The sequence below is a fragment of the Panthera tigris genome, chromosome F3 (assembly GCF_018350195.1).
Source record: "Panthera tigris isolate Pti1 chromosome F3, P.tigris_Pti1_mat1.1, whole genome shotgun sequence".
NCBI classification, from domain to species: domain Eukaryota; kingdom Metazoa; phylum Chordata; class Mammalia; order Carnivora; family Felidae; genus Panthera; species Panthera tigris.
In genome coordinates, this window is record NC_056678.1 from 11,282,267 (window position 1) to 11,297,095 (window position 14,829).

The 14,829-nt window shown below is 44.2% G+C and overlaps 1 protein-coding gene and 1 long non-coding RNA gene across 3 annotated transcripts in view; one reads left to right on the top strand and one right to left on the bottom strand.

Moving 5' to 3' along the window:
- Positions 1–290: 290 nt before the first annotated feature.
- LOC122235817 lies at positions 291–4,613 on the bottom strand. Its single transcript, XR_006213880.1, has 3 exons — positions 3,797–4,613; positions 2,620–2,894; positions 291–1,605 (listed from the first exon to the last, which is right to left on the bottom strand). It is a non-coding gene; the product is annotated as an uncharacterized LOC122235817 (long non-coding RNA).
- Positions 4,614–4,828: 215 nt separating this feature from the next.
- Positions 4,829–14,829, top strand: part of TIPRL (TOR signaling pathway regulator) — a 32,885-nt gene continuing 22,884 nt past the window's right edge. Inside the window, exons 1-3 of one of the 2 annotated variants that reach the window (XM_042976171.1) lie at positions 4,829–5,049; positions 11,593–11,772; positions 12,960–13,059. In XM_042976171.1, coding sequence (XP_042832105.1) covers positions 4,946–5,049; positions 11,593–11,772; positions 12,960–13,059 — 384 coding nt within the window. In that variant the 5' untranslated portion in view covers positions 4,829–4,945. Of the gene's footprint in view, positions 5,050–5,105; positions 5,329–11,592; positions 11,773–12,959; positions 13,060–14,829 lie in introns of those variants that run through there. The other variant, XM_042976172.1, reaches the window with a different exon arrangement.

Consider the following 14,829-nt stretch of genomic DNA (forward strand, 5'->3'; position numbering starts at 1 on the left):
CAGCTTAAATCCTTGGCCTCGTGCACTGTAAGCCAGAAATTCAGGGAGTGTCTATGGTCACCTGTTATAAGTATCTCTGGCCTGTTAGAGCTATGAAGCTACAATAGCACAAAATGAGCCACAGTGATGGCCTTGCAGGTAGACGACCTGCAAGCCTCTTTTTTTTTAAATGTTTATTTATTGTTGAGAGAGAGAGAGAGTGGTGCAGAGAGAGAGAGAGAGAGACAGAGGATCTGAAGTAGGCTCCAGCAGACAGCCCAACATGGGGCTCAAACTCACACCCCATGAGATCGTGACCTGAGCTAAAGTCAGATGCGTAAATGACCGAGCCACCCAGGTGCCCGTAGCTCACAGGCCTCTTTGGGGACTTTAGAACATATATTCGACGCCCGAGTGGGATGTTTAGCGCTGAGGCAGTGAGATTTGAGAAAACTTTAAATACCCTGTTCCCTCAATCGCTAGCCCCCTTCCTGTCTTTAAGATGGTCCTGGTTTGCTTCAAGGCTCTAGGATGACCTCCTTTGAGGCAGACACCTGGCAAGAGGGTGCCAGTTCTCTCTGCGCCCAACACCTACCCCTTCTCGTGGCTTCTGGATCCTTAGCTATATTCACTGTCAGGGCATCCAGAGGGCAAGATGCAAAGTCACATCTCGAACTTGTAAACAGCAAACGAATCACAATAACTTGGTAACTTACGTTGGCAAGATTCCAGGAAACCAGCAGCCAGATTCCAGGAAATCTGTATTTCCATGCTGAGGATGCTGGTCCAGCGAAGGAGGAATGTAATTTTACAGAGAGCCGAATGCGCCGGTCTGTGGATTCGATGTGCTGGTGTGAGCAGCTGGGACTCGTTCGTTCGGTAGGCTCACTGCAACTTGATCTCAACCATGACCCGTGATGCCGGAACTAGAGATCCCGAGTTTCTTTCGTTTAACGGAGAAGTAACGCAAAGACGTAGGGGACAAGCACGTTGGCATGGATTTCGCTCACGTCACCTGCTCATCCGCCTCCTAATTATGTCCCGAGAGGACTAGAGTCCGTGCCCTTTACCCAGAAATACACTGACGGAAGGGGCACCGCCATCCTTGAGGGGTGTTTCGTTGGCTGGCTTCTGCAAGGCAGGGATGGAGATAGGAGATGTGCCATTAAGAGTGGACTCCATGATTTCCGTGAGGATGTAGCGATGTCCAAGATGGCAAAAACCAAATAGCGGTACTTAACCGGCCAGAGGCAAGGTGAGTACGGTGACTATAATAGGCAGCAAAGACAGAGTGATCATCAGAACGGGTTGACCCACAGAGATCTTGGGAATGCGGGGGTAACTGACAGTGGGTCCCGAGGCCAGAAATAGATGAGCGATACCTTAAGGTTCCCCTTGACGTGTACTACCAACACAACCCCGAGTATAGTGAAACAAACAAACTGGGATCGCCACGGAAGCCACAGCTGCTCCCTAATTCCCAGATCGGAGTCAGTTCACAGACCCTGAACCCCTAGAACGAGGGAGAAGCTGGGCAGCCTTGTAGATGGGCAACGTGGCCAAATTGTTTGCAGTTTTAAGGTTCATCTTTCTGCATGCTCTCTTGCAGAGCAGAAGGGAATCACTCTGAAATAGAAGAGACAGTTAAATCAAATTATAACTGATGCCATATACATACTTGAACAATATCTACTGTTTAATGACCACGATCTTTCTTCTAGAAACGCCCCCGCCTCACACAGATCTTAGCATTCCGTGCCCATGTGCATCATCTGGAATTTCGCATATGGGGGAACAAAGCAAGTCGGACTTCGTTTCCACAGGCTCTTCCTCAGAAAATTCCTTTTCCTCTCTTTTTATATGATCGTGTCTTTTCTCTTGGGGGTCCCTGTCTTTCTTTGTCATCGCAGAATACACAGGTTAGTTGACAGGCATCCTGATTACGGTGTTGTGATATCCAGGCCACAGACCGGATGCTTCTCTAACATCCAATCAGTCACCTAGCCCTCTCCCATATCTGTCCTCGCCTCTCTAACCCCTCGACTACTGCCTTCAAGTAGGTCGATGGTCCACAAGGTCATTTGATCACCTGACATTAATATCTGTAAAAAATCGAGCACACATCCCAATATTTGTTTGCAAATAAAATACACATGAATATGTGATATATTATATACATTATGAAACATGCACAAAAACAGAACTAAAAAAGGCGGGAGATAAATATAAATAGAAGTGTTAATATTTTCTTCCTCCCCTCCAATGCATTTTGCAGTATGAGGATATGTGTGCATGGATCTCACTTTGAAGACACAAGTTTAGGCCATCACACTATCTCACGGAGGCAGTGGCCCCTAATCACCCATTGGAAAAAGTCCCAGGTTCTTCAGCATGACATTCAAGTTCCTTCTCAATTTGGCCCATGCCCACATTTTTCGACTCATCTCCTAGACACTCCCAGTAATGGGCTCGTCTGATCACTCCATCTGTACAGTCTGCTCTCTGTCCCCAAACACACACACACACACACACACACACACACACACACACACACAACTTAACTGTTTCTACCTAAGTTGCTTAATTTTCTGCACAGAACTTATCCATTTATGAAATTATAAATCGTATTTGTTTACTTACTTATTACCTGTCTTCTCCATTATCATGAAAGCTCTAAGACGAAAGGGATCTTGCCTGTCTTATTTCCTGCTGTGTCCTTAGGCCTAACACAGATTCTGTCACCACAGTTCAGTGCCCCAAAAAGCCTGTGTAATGAGCAAATTTCTATAATAACCCGTTGGTTGTTCTCAGAACTGAATCTTGACAAACTTGAGTGGTAGATGGCTTGATTTTGCGGTTCAAACATCCTTTGTCCAATCTAGCTGAAGAATCACGTCCCAGGTATTATGCCTTCCCTAGAACCAGTTTTATAAAGCAGATAGTTTTTGCATGATAATACTTGAATGGGGACGGACAGTACCCAGTTAATGCCTAAATATCTCTCTAATGTGTGAGTGCTTTATCTTTCTTTAAGTTTATTTATTTATTTTGAGAGACAGAGAGAGAAAGCATGAGCAGGACAGGGGCAGAGAGAGCAGGAGAGAGAGAATCCCAAGCAGGCTCTGCACTGTCAGCACAGAGCCCAACTGGGGGCTTGAACTCATGAACCGTGAGATTATGACCTGCGCTGAAACCAAGAGTCGAATGCTTAACCAGTTAAGCAATCCAGGCACTCCTCTAATGTGTGAGTGCTTTAAATTGTACCTTTAAAGATTTGTTTCTTTGTACTCTCAAGAATTTTAGTCTTAAAAACTCTAATAAGTTGCTGAATTGGAGGCCATAGAGACAACGGGTTAAAATGTTAGATTTTAAATTTAAATTAAAAACTCCTTCTAATAGGCAGTCTTCATCATATCTTGCCTAGGAAAATCTGGGAGGACAAATGTTTTGGAAGGGTAGGTGGGAAAGCACTGACTCAGGTCTGGATAGTGTGGCCTGGTACTTCTCTGTCAAGGCCAGCTTACAGAAAATGCTATAATAAAATCATTTAGACTAAGATGTAAATGACCGATTAAGCAAATCAGTGGCCCGTTGCTCTATCTAGGAGTATTTGAAATTTTAGATGAAATTGGATAGATAAATGGATAGATAGATAGATAGATAGATAGATAGATAACACACATTTCAAGGGGAAGGCAGTCCTGCCTTGTATCGCTGAAATCATGTCTAGGAATTCCATTGTCAAGCTCTGTTGTAAGACAGGGTGAGAGTGCTATTTTTGTAATAAAACGAATGGTTGGCAAATAGCAGTGCTTACATTTTGACAATCATTTGGATGAGTGGACACTGAAGTTGATTTAAATCAACATGTTGGCCCAGAGAAAGAAGTACATCCAGCTCCAGGGTTTAGGAAAAGCCTTTTGAAGACGTATCTGATCAAGGCAAATCATTCCTTGGCTAGGGTGAGGCCCAGGGGCTGGAGAATCTATATTTTTAAAAGGTGCCAGGTTGAGTCTGAAACGGGATAGGTCTGAATACGCTTAATAGGTTTAAGAGAACAGCAAGAATAAGGGCTTAGAAGTAAGGCTGAGTGCAGATGGGTAGGGCTAAGAGGGAGTTTCTGGAAACGAGACCGGAAAGACAGATTTGGGAAATGTCCTAACACCAAGCCATGCTGTTTTGCGGCAACTGAACCCCAAATCATCAGTTAAGTGATTTGCCCAAGGATGCACAAAACAGCACTGCAGAAGTGGATTTAGCACCGGTCTCTCCGGTATTGCTTCCACCATATCAGGGGCCTGGACCAGGAGAGCCTTGACCTGTACGAAGGATGAAATTTTTGACAGGAGTCTGTCTTAGTTAAAAGTAGTTACGTGTCCACTTCTAAGTCATGTAACGCTTGGTGCAGGACCTCCTAAATTACAAGGATTTCTGTTCTGTGGCCTCAACAGAAGAATATAGGGGCCTCTCCTTTGCACAACGATTCGCCAAAATGCCAGGTAATCACACTGCTTTGCGAGGTCCGGAAAGGCCTTGTAGAACTCGCTTTCTCCACCTCCGGCATTCCGTTAAGTACTCCCATCGGTACCAGCAAGTATCGGATGACGCTCCCATGAGTCCGGGGACGGGGGCGGTGCGTCCCTGACCACACCCACTGCCGCCGAAGCCCCGCCCCTCAGCGTTTTCTCCCCTAGGCTGTTTTCCGGTGCATCGTGACGTCAGACGTGGGTCACGCAACATTGGCGCCTGGTCCCGGAAGCAAAAATCGAAAGGGCGGGGTAGGCGGAAAGGAGGGCCTGCGTCCGGGTCGGCCGGCAGGGGGCGGGGCGGGAAGGGGCTGGGCATGGACGGCTCGGAAGCCGAGGGGGCTGGGCTGGACGGAGGCGGAGGAACCGGTGTCGGCCGCCGCCGCTGCCGCCGCTGCTCCAGCCTGTTCCGCGAGGCCCGCGCCGGCGCCGCCTCGGCCATGATGATCCACGGCTTCCAGAGCAGCCACCAGGACTTCTCCTTCGGGCCCTGGAAGCTGACGGCGGCCAAAACCCACATCATGAAGTCAGCGGATGTGGAGAAGTGAGGCTCCGGGACTCGGGACGCGACGCGGCGCGGGGCGCGGGCCGGGGAGCTGGGCCTGGGCGGGAGGCAGGGCGAGCTGCACGCAGCCCCAACCCTCCCCGGGGCGGAGGCTCCGTCCCTGAGGACGGGACCTTCGAAATGACATCGGGAGAGAATCCTGTCGCCACCTCCCGCCCTGCGGTGGGGGGTTCGCCAGGCGCTGCCTTCGTGCAACTGTCACTCCGCCCGGGTTTGAGCGGCGCTTGACTGTTCCGGTGGACTTCGCCCTCGCCGCAGGTCCCTACCTGCCCCAGCCTGCCACACCTTTAGACCGTTGCTTCCTGAGTGGCTGGGCCCGGTTTTCTTGGGGGTCGATAGCGGGGATGATACATGTGCTTGGATTTTGAGCGCGTCAGGTGCTGTGCCAGGCGCTTGAGATACGGCAGATGAAAGAGCCTCTTGCAGGAATTGACCGTCTTAGGAGAGAGACGGAGAGGCCATTGTAATGCCGGGTGAATAACGGATAGAGACGTGTACGCGAGGTTATTTGAGATCGTTGAGAGGGGACAAGGCGTCCGGGAAATTCGGATGCCCGAGTGGATCTTGATGAAAATCAGAGGCACGGGGTGGGGGTGGTCGCGTGTGTGAAGCCGGGAGGCCAGGCATGGGGCGAGCCGGGAGGCGTTTGTGATGCCTGAACAGGATCTGGACAGAGTTTGGGGCTGTCAGGGGACACGTGGAAAGCCGGGAGGCCGGGGAGAGTGCGGGCCTCCATTTGTTCGAAGAACCGTTTCTGCCTGGTTGGAGCGAGAGGTACCAGAGCGGGAGTAGTGGGAAATGGGAGGGCCCCAGGGGAGTGGAGCTACTGAGGGAATTTGTATGCCAGGCTGAGGAGTTGGTATTGTATGGGGGCTCCCGCCGGTGTCCTTTTGTACGAAGGAGTGACCTGGGCAGATGTGCACTCGGAAAGATTTCTCGGGGGTTGGGGGGGGGTGTGTGTGGGATGCGGAGGATGGATCGGAAGGCCACAGGACTGGGTAAGGAGACCAGTTAGAAAGGGCAGAGGAGAGGAGAGGTTTCAGGAGATTAGGTGCCTGGATGGCCACTTGACAGCAGGAGGGAGGAGAGAGGAGAAATCTATGCCGATGAGAAGATTTCTGGCTTGGGAATAGGAATGGGAAGCCTCGCCATTGAACACGGTGGGCACAGGAGGAGGAACTGATGGGGGCAGTTGTTGGCTAGAGGATGAGTTGAGATGGTTGAAGTGTGAGTCGCGCGGGGGTCCTAGAGTGGTGGGCATTTGTCTTGGAACTCCAAAAAATGACTGTCGGTGGGTTTAGATTTGGGAATCATCAGCTTATAGTTGACATCTGGAGCCTTGGGCGTGACCTAGGATCATGTAGAAGTCATCCTGAAGAAAAGGAAAGGTTATGGGATGGTATCCTAGGGAACCCTAGGGTATTTTAAGATTCAGGCAGAGGAAGTCACCAGGGAAGACAGTCATGAAAGGATGGTTTAGCAGTGTAAATTAGTGACTAATTATTTTATGTACATAACCGGAGTATTTTGTAAGACCCCTAGATTTTTTCAGGTATATTGGGGAAAATTCAGAATCATGTCTTATTTCATGTGTGCGTTATTCCATTAAGTAGTTAAAATTTATTTAATTGAGTGCTTTTTTATGGAATTTTTGTCCTAATACATTCAGTCTTCATCTTATTTAATCTTTGAAGTATTTAATTTTTTTTTTTTTTTTTTTTTTTTTAAATCTTGGTGTAGGGGCCCCTCGGTGGCCTGGTCAGACTTGGGCTCAGGTCATGATCTCATGGTTTGTGAGTTCGAGCCTCACATGCACCCGGCTCTCTGCTGTCAGTTTGGATCCTCTGTCCCCTCTTTTCTCTGCCCCTCCCCCATTCACTCTCCCCTGTCTCTCTCTCTCTCTCTCTCTCTCTCTCTCTCTCTCTCCCTCTCTCTCAACAATGAATAAACATTAAACAAAATTTTTTTAAATTTTGCTTTATTGTAGTAGAAATACTTAACATGAGATCTATGTTTGTAATAAATTTTTTTTTCCCCCTTGGGAGTTTGCACTTTTTTTTCTTGGAAGTATGTGTGTGTATATATCTGTCTATATTTATATCTTTATCCATTTATCCTTCAACGGACACCAGTTGCTTTCATATCTTGGCTATTGTAAATAATGCTGCAGTGAACATAGTACATATATCTTTGCAAATTGGTGTTTTGGTTTTGTTCAAATAAATACCCACAAGTACAATTGCTGGATCGTATGGTAGTTCTATTTTTAATTTTTGGAGGAACCTCCATAGTCTTTTCCATAGACTGCAAAATGGCTGCACCATTTTGTATTCCCATCAACAGTATATGAGGGTTCCCTTTTCTCCACATCCTTGTTAACACTTGTTATTTCTTGTCTTTTTAATTTTAGCCATTCTGATAGGCAGATATCTCAATAGGGTTTTGATTTGCGTTTTCCTGATGATTAGTAATGTTGAGCATCTTTTCATGTATCTGTATGTCTTTTTTGGAGAAATGTCTATTCCGCTGCTCTGCCCATTTTTATTTTTATTTTTATTTTTTAGCTGCTCTGCCCATTTTTAATTAGATTGTTTGGGTGGTTTTTTTTTTTTTAATTTTTTTATTGAGTTGTGTGAGTTCTTTACATATTTTGGATATTCATCCCTTATTGGTTATTTCATTTGCAAATATCTTTTCCCGTTGGGTAAATTGCCTTTTCATTTTGTTGATGGTTTCTTTCGCTCTGTAAAAGCTTTTTAGTTTTATGGAGTCCCATTTATTTATTGTTTTTGTTGCCCTTGCTTGAGGAGACGGATCCAAAAAATATTGCTAAGACTGATGTCAAGGAGTTTATTGCCCAATATTTCCTTCTAGGAGTTTTATAGTTTCTGGGCTTACAATGAAATTGTCTTTAATCTATTTTGAATTTTGATTTTATTTTTGTGTATGGTGTAAGAAAGTGGTTCAGTTTCATTCTTTTTCTTTGTTTGTTTATATTTTAGAGAGAGAGCGTGTGTGTGCATGAGTTAGGGAGAGGGAGAGAGATTCAGAATCTCAAGCAAGCAAGTGCTATGCTCAGTGCATGGAGCCCGACACAGGGCTGGATTTCATGACGCTGGGATCATGACCTAAGCCAAAATCAAGAGTCGGATTTTCAATCAACGGGTCCACCCAAGCAACGCTCAGTTTCATTGTTTTGCATGTAATTTTCCAGTGTTCCCTACACCACTTATTGAAGAGACTGTTTTTTCCTCTTCGTATAGTCTTGCCTCCTTTGATGAATTGACCATATAAGTGTGGGCTTATTTCTGGCCTCTCTAGTCTGTTCCATTGATCAGTGTGTCTGTTTTTGAGCCAGCACTGTACTGTTTTGATTACTATAGCTTTGTTGAAATCAGGGAGCATCATACCTCTATCTTTGTTCTTCTTTCTCAAGATTGCTTTGGCTATTCAGGGTCTTTTGTAGTTCCCCTCTTTACACGTTTTTAAGTTTACAATACTTTATTATTAACTACAGGTACAGCAGATTTCTAGAGCTTATTCCTCTTGCTTGACTGAAAATTTGTGTCTGTTGATTAGTAACTTCTTTCCCCACCCCCCCAACCTTTAGTAACCACCGTTCCACTTTTTAAAAAAAAATTTTTTTTAACGTTTATTCATTTTTTGATAGAGAGAGACAGAACGTGAGTGGGGGAGGGGCAGAGAGCGAGGGAGACACAGAATCCGAAGCAGGCTCCAGGCTCTGAACTGATAGCACAGAGCCCGACGTGGGGCTCGAACTCACGGACTGTGAGATCGTGACCTGAGCTGAAGTCGGACGCTTAACCGACTGAGCCACTCAGGCGCCCCCACAATTCCATTTTGTGATTCTGTAAATGTGACTCTTTTAGATACATCATTTAAGTAGAATCATGCAGTGTCTGTCTTTCTGGGACTGGTTTATGAGGCCCTCAAGGCTCATCCACGTTGTTGCATATCGCAGAATTTCCTTCTTTTTTTTTAAGGTTGCATTGTGTTCCGTTGTGTGGATAAACCATGTTTCCTTTATCCGTACATCTGTGAGTGGACGTTAGGTGGTTTCCACATGTTGGCAATTGTGAATAGTGCTGCTATGAACATAGGTGTGTTAATCTCTCTAGTACTTGATATTTTCTATTTCCTTTTTTTTTTTTTTTAAGCAGGCTTCACGCCCAGCACAAAACCCAACGTGGGGGCTTGAACTCACGGCCCCGAGATCAAGACCTGAGCTAAGATCAGAGTCATACGCTTCGGGCGCCTGGGTGGCTCAGTCAGTTGAGCATCAGACTTCAGCTCAGGTCATAATCTCATGGTTCGAACGCCACGTCGGGCTCTTTGTGCTGACAGCTCGCTCAGAGCCTGGAACCTGCTTCGGATTCTGTGTCTCCTCTCTCTGCCTCTATCCCACGCGCGCTCTGTCTCTCAAAAATTAATAAATGCTTAAAAAAAAAAAAAAAAAAAGTCGGACATTTAACCCATTGAACCACTCAGGCATCCCAATATTTTCTATTTCCTGATAATGAATACATTTTACTTAAATTTATGATGAACAATTAACATTATTAGATACCTTAAAGATGTGCAGCTTAAAATGTTAAATCACTGATAGGTGCACACATACATACACAGATGTATTACTATTATTATTTTTTTATTACTATTTTTATTATTATTATTATTACTATTATTACTATTGTGTCATAAACATTTTTCTACATTATTATATTTTCTTGTTAAACATTTTTAACGATTCTATAATGTTTCATTCATCGTATGGATAGACCGAAGTTTACATTATGGTTTATTTCCTTATATTCGGACATTCCAACTATTTCTTTTTTACTATTATAAATAAGATGGTTTTGAACGTCAATGTGTATAGCTCTTTTCTGCTTTGGAGATTATTTTTTTATTACAGATTTCCCATTGCTGCTCTTTGGAGTCAGAAAATAAATTTGATGAAATTCCCGGTACTTTCTCCCTAATTGGTGCCCCAGGGGATAGACTGTAGATTTGCACAATCCTTCCAGAAATCCATGTAAGCAAGTGCTGGTTTCCCTCATCAGCCTTGGTGCTTTTGCCTTCTTCATTACCACCTTTTAAAACTTGTGACAAGGCAGGGCACCTGGGTGGCTCAGTTGGTTAAGCGTCATGATCTCACTGCTTGTGAGTTCGAGCCCTGCGTCGGGCTCTGTGTTGAGTTGTCTCAGCTTGGACCCTGGAGCCTGCTTCGGATTCTGTCTCCATCTCTCTGCCCCTCCCCTGCTCACGCTTTGTCTCTCTCTCTCTCTCTGTCTGTAATATAAAATAAAACATTAAAAAAAATAAAACGTGACAAGTTGAGAATTATACTGGAAAAGTTGTTTTCCTACAAGAGACAGCATCTTTAATTGCTATATTTTCTTCGTAACTTTAATTAATATAATTGTGTAAGAACAAAAAGTCTACCAGAAACATGAAGCTTATGGAAACATGAGACTGTGGTATGTTAGGTCATCTCCTAGGCAGTCATAGGAGGATTGGAACCCATATTTATTCTTGAAAGTGGTGGGCCTTTGATGACCCAGGAATGAAATAGATGTTTCTAGTAGGAATCAGTATTTTTTTCCATTGTTTAATTTGTTCATGTAGTTTTCTTGGCTTGTTTGTTTTTAATATGTATGCAAGACTTGATTGGTATGTCTGATTGGAAATAAATCTAAAGCAATTAGAAAGAGGGTAATTGTGGTCTTAGGATATGTGTGATCTTTTATTGGATTTATGTAAGAATATATTCTTTAATATAGTGTTATTTTACCTTATCTAACAATAATAGCTGTGTAACTGTTCAAAAATGCAGAAGTCTCGGGGCACCTGGGTGGTTCAGTCGGTTAAGTGGCCCACTTCGGCTCAGGTCCTGATCTCAGGGTTCATGAGTTTGAGCCCCGTGTCGGGCACTCTGCTGTCAGCATGGAGCCCTCTGCTTTGGATCCTCTTTTCTCCCCCTCTCTCATGCTCATGCTCACTCTCTCAAAAATAAATACTAAAATATTTATTTTTATATATATAAAATAAACATTAAAAAAAAAAATCCAGGGGCGCCTGGGTGGCTCAGTCGGTTGAGCGTCCAACTTCGGCTCGGGTCATGATCTCACGGTTTGTGGGTTTGAGCCCCGCATCGGGCTCTGTGCTGACAGCTCAGAGCCTGGAGCCTGCTTCGGATTCTGTGTCTCCCTCTCTCTCTGCCCCTCCCCTGTTCATGCTCTCTCTCTCTCTGTATCAAAAATAAATTAAAAAAAAAAAACGTTAAAAAAAAAATCCAGAAGTCTTAAAAAAAAAGAAAATCGAAAAGAAAACCTTCTGATCTGCTAAAGTGGCTGTCGTAGAACACTTGCACTAAAGTCCCGTGCCTTCTTTGGGGTCCCTTAGAACTTTACTCAGGGCACATTTAAATTTTTGCCTCTGTTGCACACTTTATAATTATACACATATTGGAAATATTACCTGACTTTTGGTTTTGCGTAGGTTAGCCGATGAATTACATATGCCATCTCTGCCTGAAATGATGTTTGGAGACAACGTTTTAAGAATCCAGCACGGCTCTGGCTTTGGGATTGAGTTCAACGCTACGGATGCCTTAAGATGTGTAAACAACTATCAAGGAATGCTTAAAGTAGCCTGTGCCGAAGAGTGGCAGGAAAGCAGGTAAGAATCTCAACATTTATGGGTTAAGTGAAAAAGAAGAGTGGGGCACCTGGGTGTCTCAGTCGGTTAGGCATCTGACTTCGGCTCAGGTCATGATCTTGCGGTTCGTGAGTTTGAGCCCCACCTCGGGCTCTGAGCTGACAGCCCAGAGCTTGGAGCCTGCTTTGGATTCAGTGTGTCCCCCTCTCTCTGCCCCTCTCCTGCTTGCGCTCTCTCTCTCTTTCTCTCTCTCAAAAATAAATAAACATTAAAAAAAAAATGAAAAAGAAGAGTTGACAGAAATCTTCTGTCATGATATGTGTATTTTATGAGAGTGAAGCGCAGGTATTATTATTAACTTAATAGTTGGATCATTCTAGAAGTCATTTTTCCCATCCATAAAACGGAGATTAGTTACCCTACCTTTTAAATACTTGTTGGGTTAAATTGAATTACAGTTGAGTTGAGCCATGCAAGGTTTACATTTTTGAGCTTTCAGTGTTCCTTGGTGAAGACACAGTAGGCTGTGTACTTCACTGTTCCTGTTTTTGAAGAAAACTGTTTACTGATGATTTGAACTATAAATGTGAGGAGCATTAAAATAAAGAAAAACGTGTTTTCTTTGATAATCAAATCGGCAGTTATTTACTTTGTGCCTATCGTATACTAACTAGGTACCTTGCAAGATACCAAGAAGTATAATAACGCCTTTATTTATTATTTTTTTTAATTTTTTTTTTAACGTTTATTTATTTTTGAGACAGAGAGAGACAGAGCATGAACGGGGGAGGGTCAGAGAGAGAGGGAGACACAGAATCGGAAGCAGGCGCCAGGCTCCGAGCCATCAGCCCAGAGCCCGACACAGGGCTCGAACTCACGGACTCACGGACCGCAAGATCTTGACCTGAGCTGAAGTCGGACGCTTAACCGACTGAGCCACCCAGGTGCCCCAATAACACCTTTAAACTGTGTCCTCAAGGAGTATACTAACTAATTGGAGAGACCACATCAGCATATGACGAGTTTAATAACTGTAAATATGCAGACAAACCAAGAAGGATCTTGTATTAGTGAATTATGACAAGTATATGTATGTGTGTATTAGGATATTTGCATTATTTGTAGAATGTAACTTGGTGTGATATATGAATACAGACAGCCTATATTCTGCATCACTGAATCTGATCCTTCTCATTTTAATATTTGAGGACGGAGGGCGAACACTCCAAGGAAGTTGTTAAACCATACGATTGGACCTACACAACGGATTATAAGGGAACGTTACTTGGAGAATCACTTAAGTTAAAGGTAAATCTTTATTTTTTGCTTTTATGATAAAGTCACTAGCTGTCTTGGACAGTCTCAGCATTAGAACTTTCTAGTAATGGATTATTTTTGCTATTACTTTCATCCCACTTTCTTTCTAGTGAGGGGAAGCTTCAGAACCTAATGTGAAGGGGTTTTGCTAATTGATTATAAGCCGAAAATAAGAAGGCCACAGTGAAACAATTTTTATTCTCAAAAGTAACCATGGCAAACCGCCTTAATGTTATCGTTATCACTGTCAAGAAGCATTCAAGGGGCACCTGGGGCGGCTCAGTCGCTTAAGCGTCTGACTTCCGCTCAGGTCATGATCTTACAGCTCCTGGGTTCGAGCCCCGTGTCGGGCTCTGTGCCGACAGCTCAGAGCCTGGAGCCTGCTTTGGATTCTGTGTCTCCCTCTCTCTCTGCCCCTCCCCTGCTCACGCTCTGTCTCAGTCTCTCAACAATAAACATGAAAAAAAAAAAAAAAAAGCATTCAAATGTGCATCTGTTCTTGGTGTGGTTAATTGGGTGATTGAGACAGAACCTGCTAGTTAATAGCTTACGGTTTTCCAGATGAACAGGTAGGTGGGCAGATAGGACCTTTGTTCAGACCGCTTATGTTTTTGGCCTTCCTGCACTATGTGTGAACCTGGTATGATTCCAGGCCAGTTACCGAATCTGAGTCTCAATTTATTAGTAATTTGGGTAAACAGACATATTTACCTCACATCAGAGTTTAGATAGGAGATAATCTGTGGGAAAGCTCTAGGTGAATTCGAAAGCCCCGTATTAATAATGCGAAGTTGCATCTGTGTGAGTCCTACTTGGGAAGAGATTTGCTTCGCGGTGAATGATGCTGGGAAAGTGGATTTGGTTGGTGTCGTATTGGGAGCTTAGCTACATTTCGAAATCAGACCGTATGACTGAAGTGAAAATCTGGCTTAGGTTGCATGTCTCTGATGATCAGAGATAACATTATGGAGAACGAAATTATTTTACCGTAAATGAAATATTTATTGGAGACCCTATATCATGTGTTGGTGCTTAGGCAGAAGTGTTAAGGAGATGAGTTGTGTATGGGCTTCTGGTCTCTACAGAGATTTTTAGTCTTGGGAAGACAGAACTTAAAGCAGGAATTCAGTTCTCAGTTTTTGCCGCTCTTATAATCCAAGCTTTACTATTTTTCTGTGCTGCTTCTGAGACAAATACACACATTTTTTGAGAGAACATGTATTCATTCACTCACTGACTCGCTCTTGAGCTCTTCTCTGTGCCAGGCGCCAAACCTAGGAGCCATGGATACAGCAGAGAACAGACAAAAATCCCTCCTTTACAGTCTGTGGGGAGCAAGGTTATGTCAGCCCCTTAATACTTCACTGATGAACGTTCTCCTTTCTGTCTCACTCCTGATTGAAAAACTTTGTAAAGAACACAGTCCATTTGAGATTTCATTGCCGGGAGTGAAGAAATGGGAACTTGTTTTAACCCTGGGCAGGAATGATGACTTCTAAAAAGCCTCCCCTAGGTTATGAAGTAGCATTAGCTGTGACCGAGGAGCTAGAACCACGGCAGTAGAAACGGGAAAAGGAGAGTAGTGGGAGGCGAAAAGCGTGTGTTCAGTCCTCTTCCTGACGCTTCCGCCTGTAATGCAATTTGTCCTGAGGCGTTGCTGACAAATAGCGGTGTGATCACCTGCTTACTGGAGTTCAGGCTTTGGCAGGCCTGGGTTCAGATCCCAGCACCATCGCTCAACTTGGAAAAGCAATTTAATCT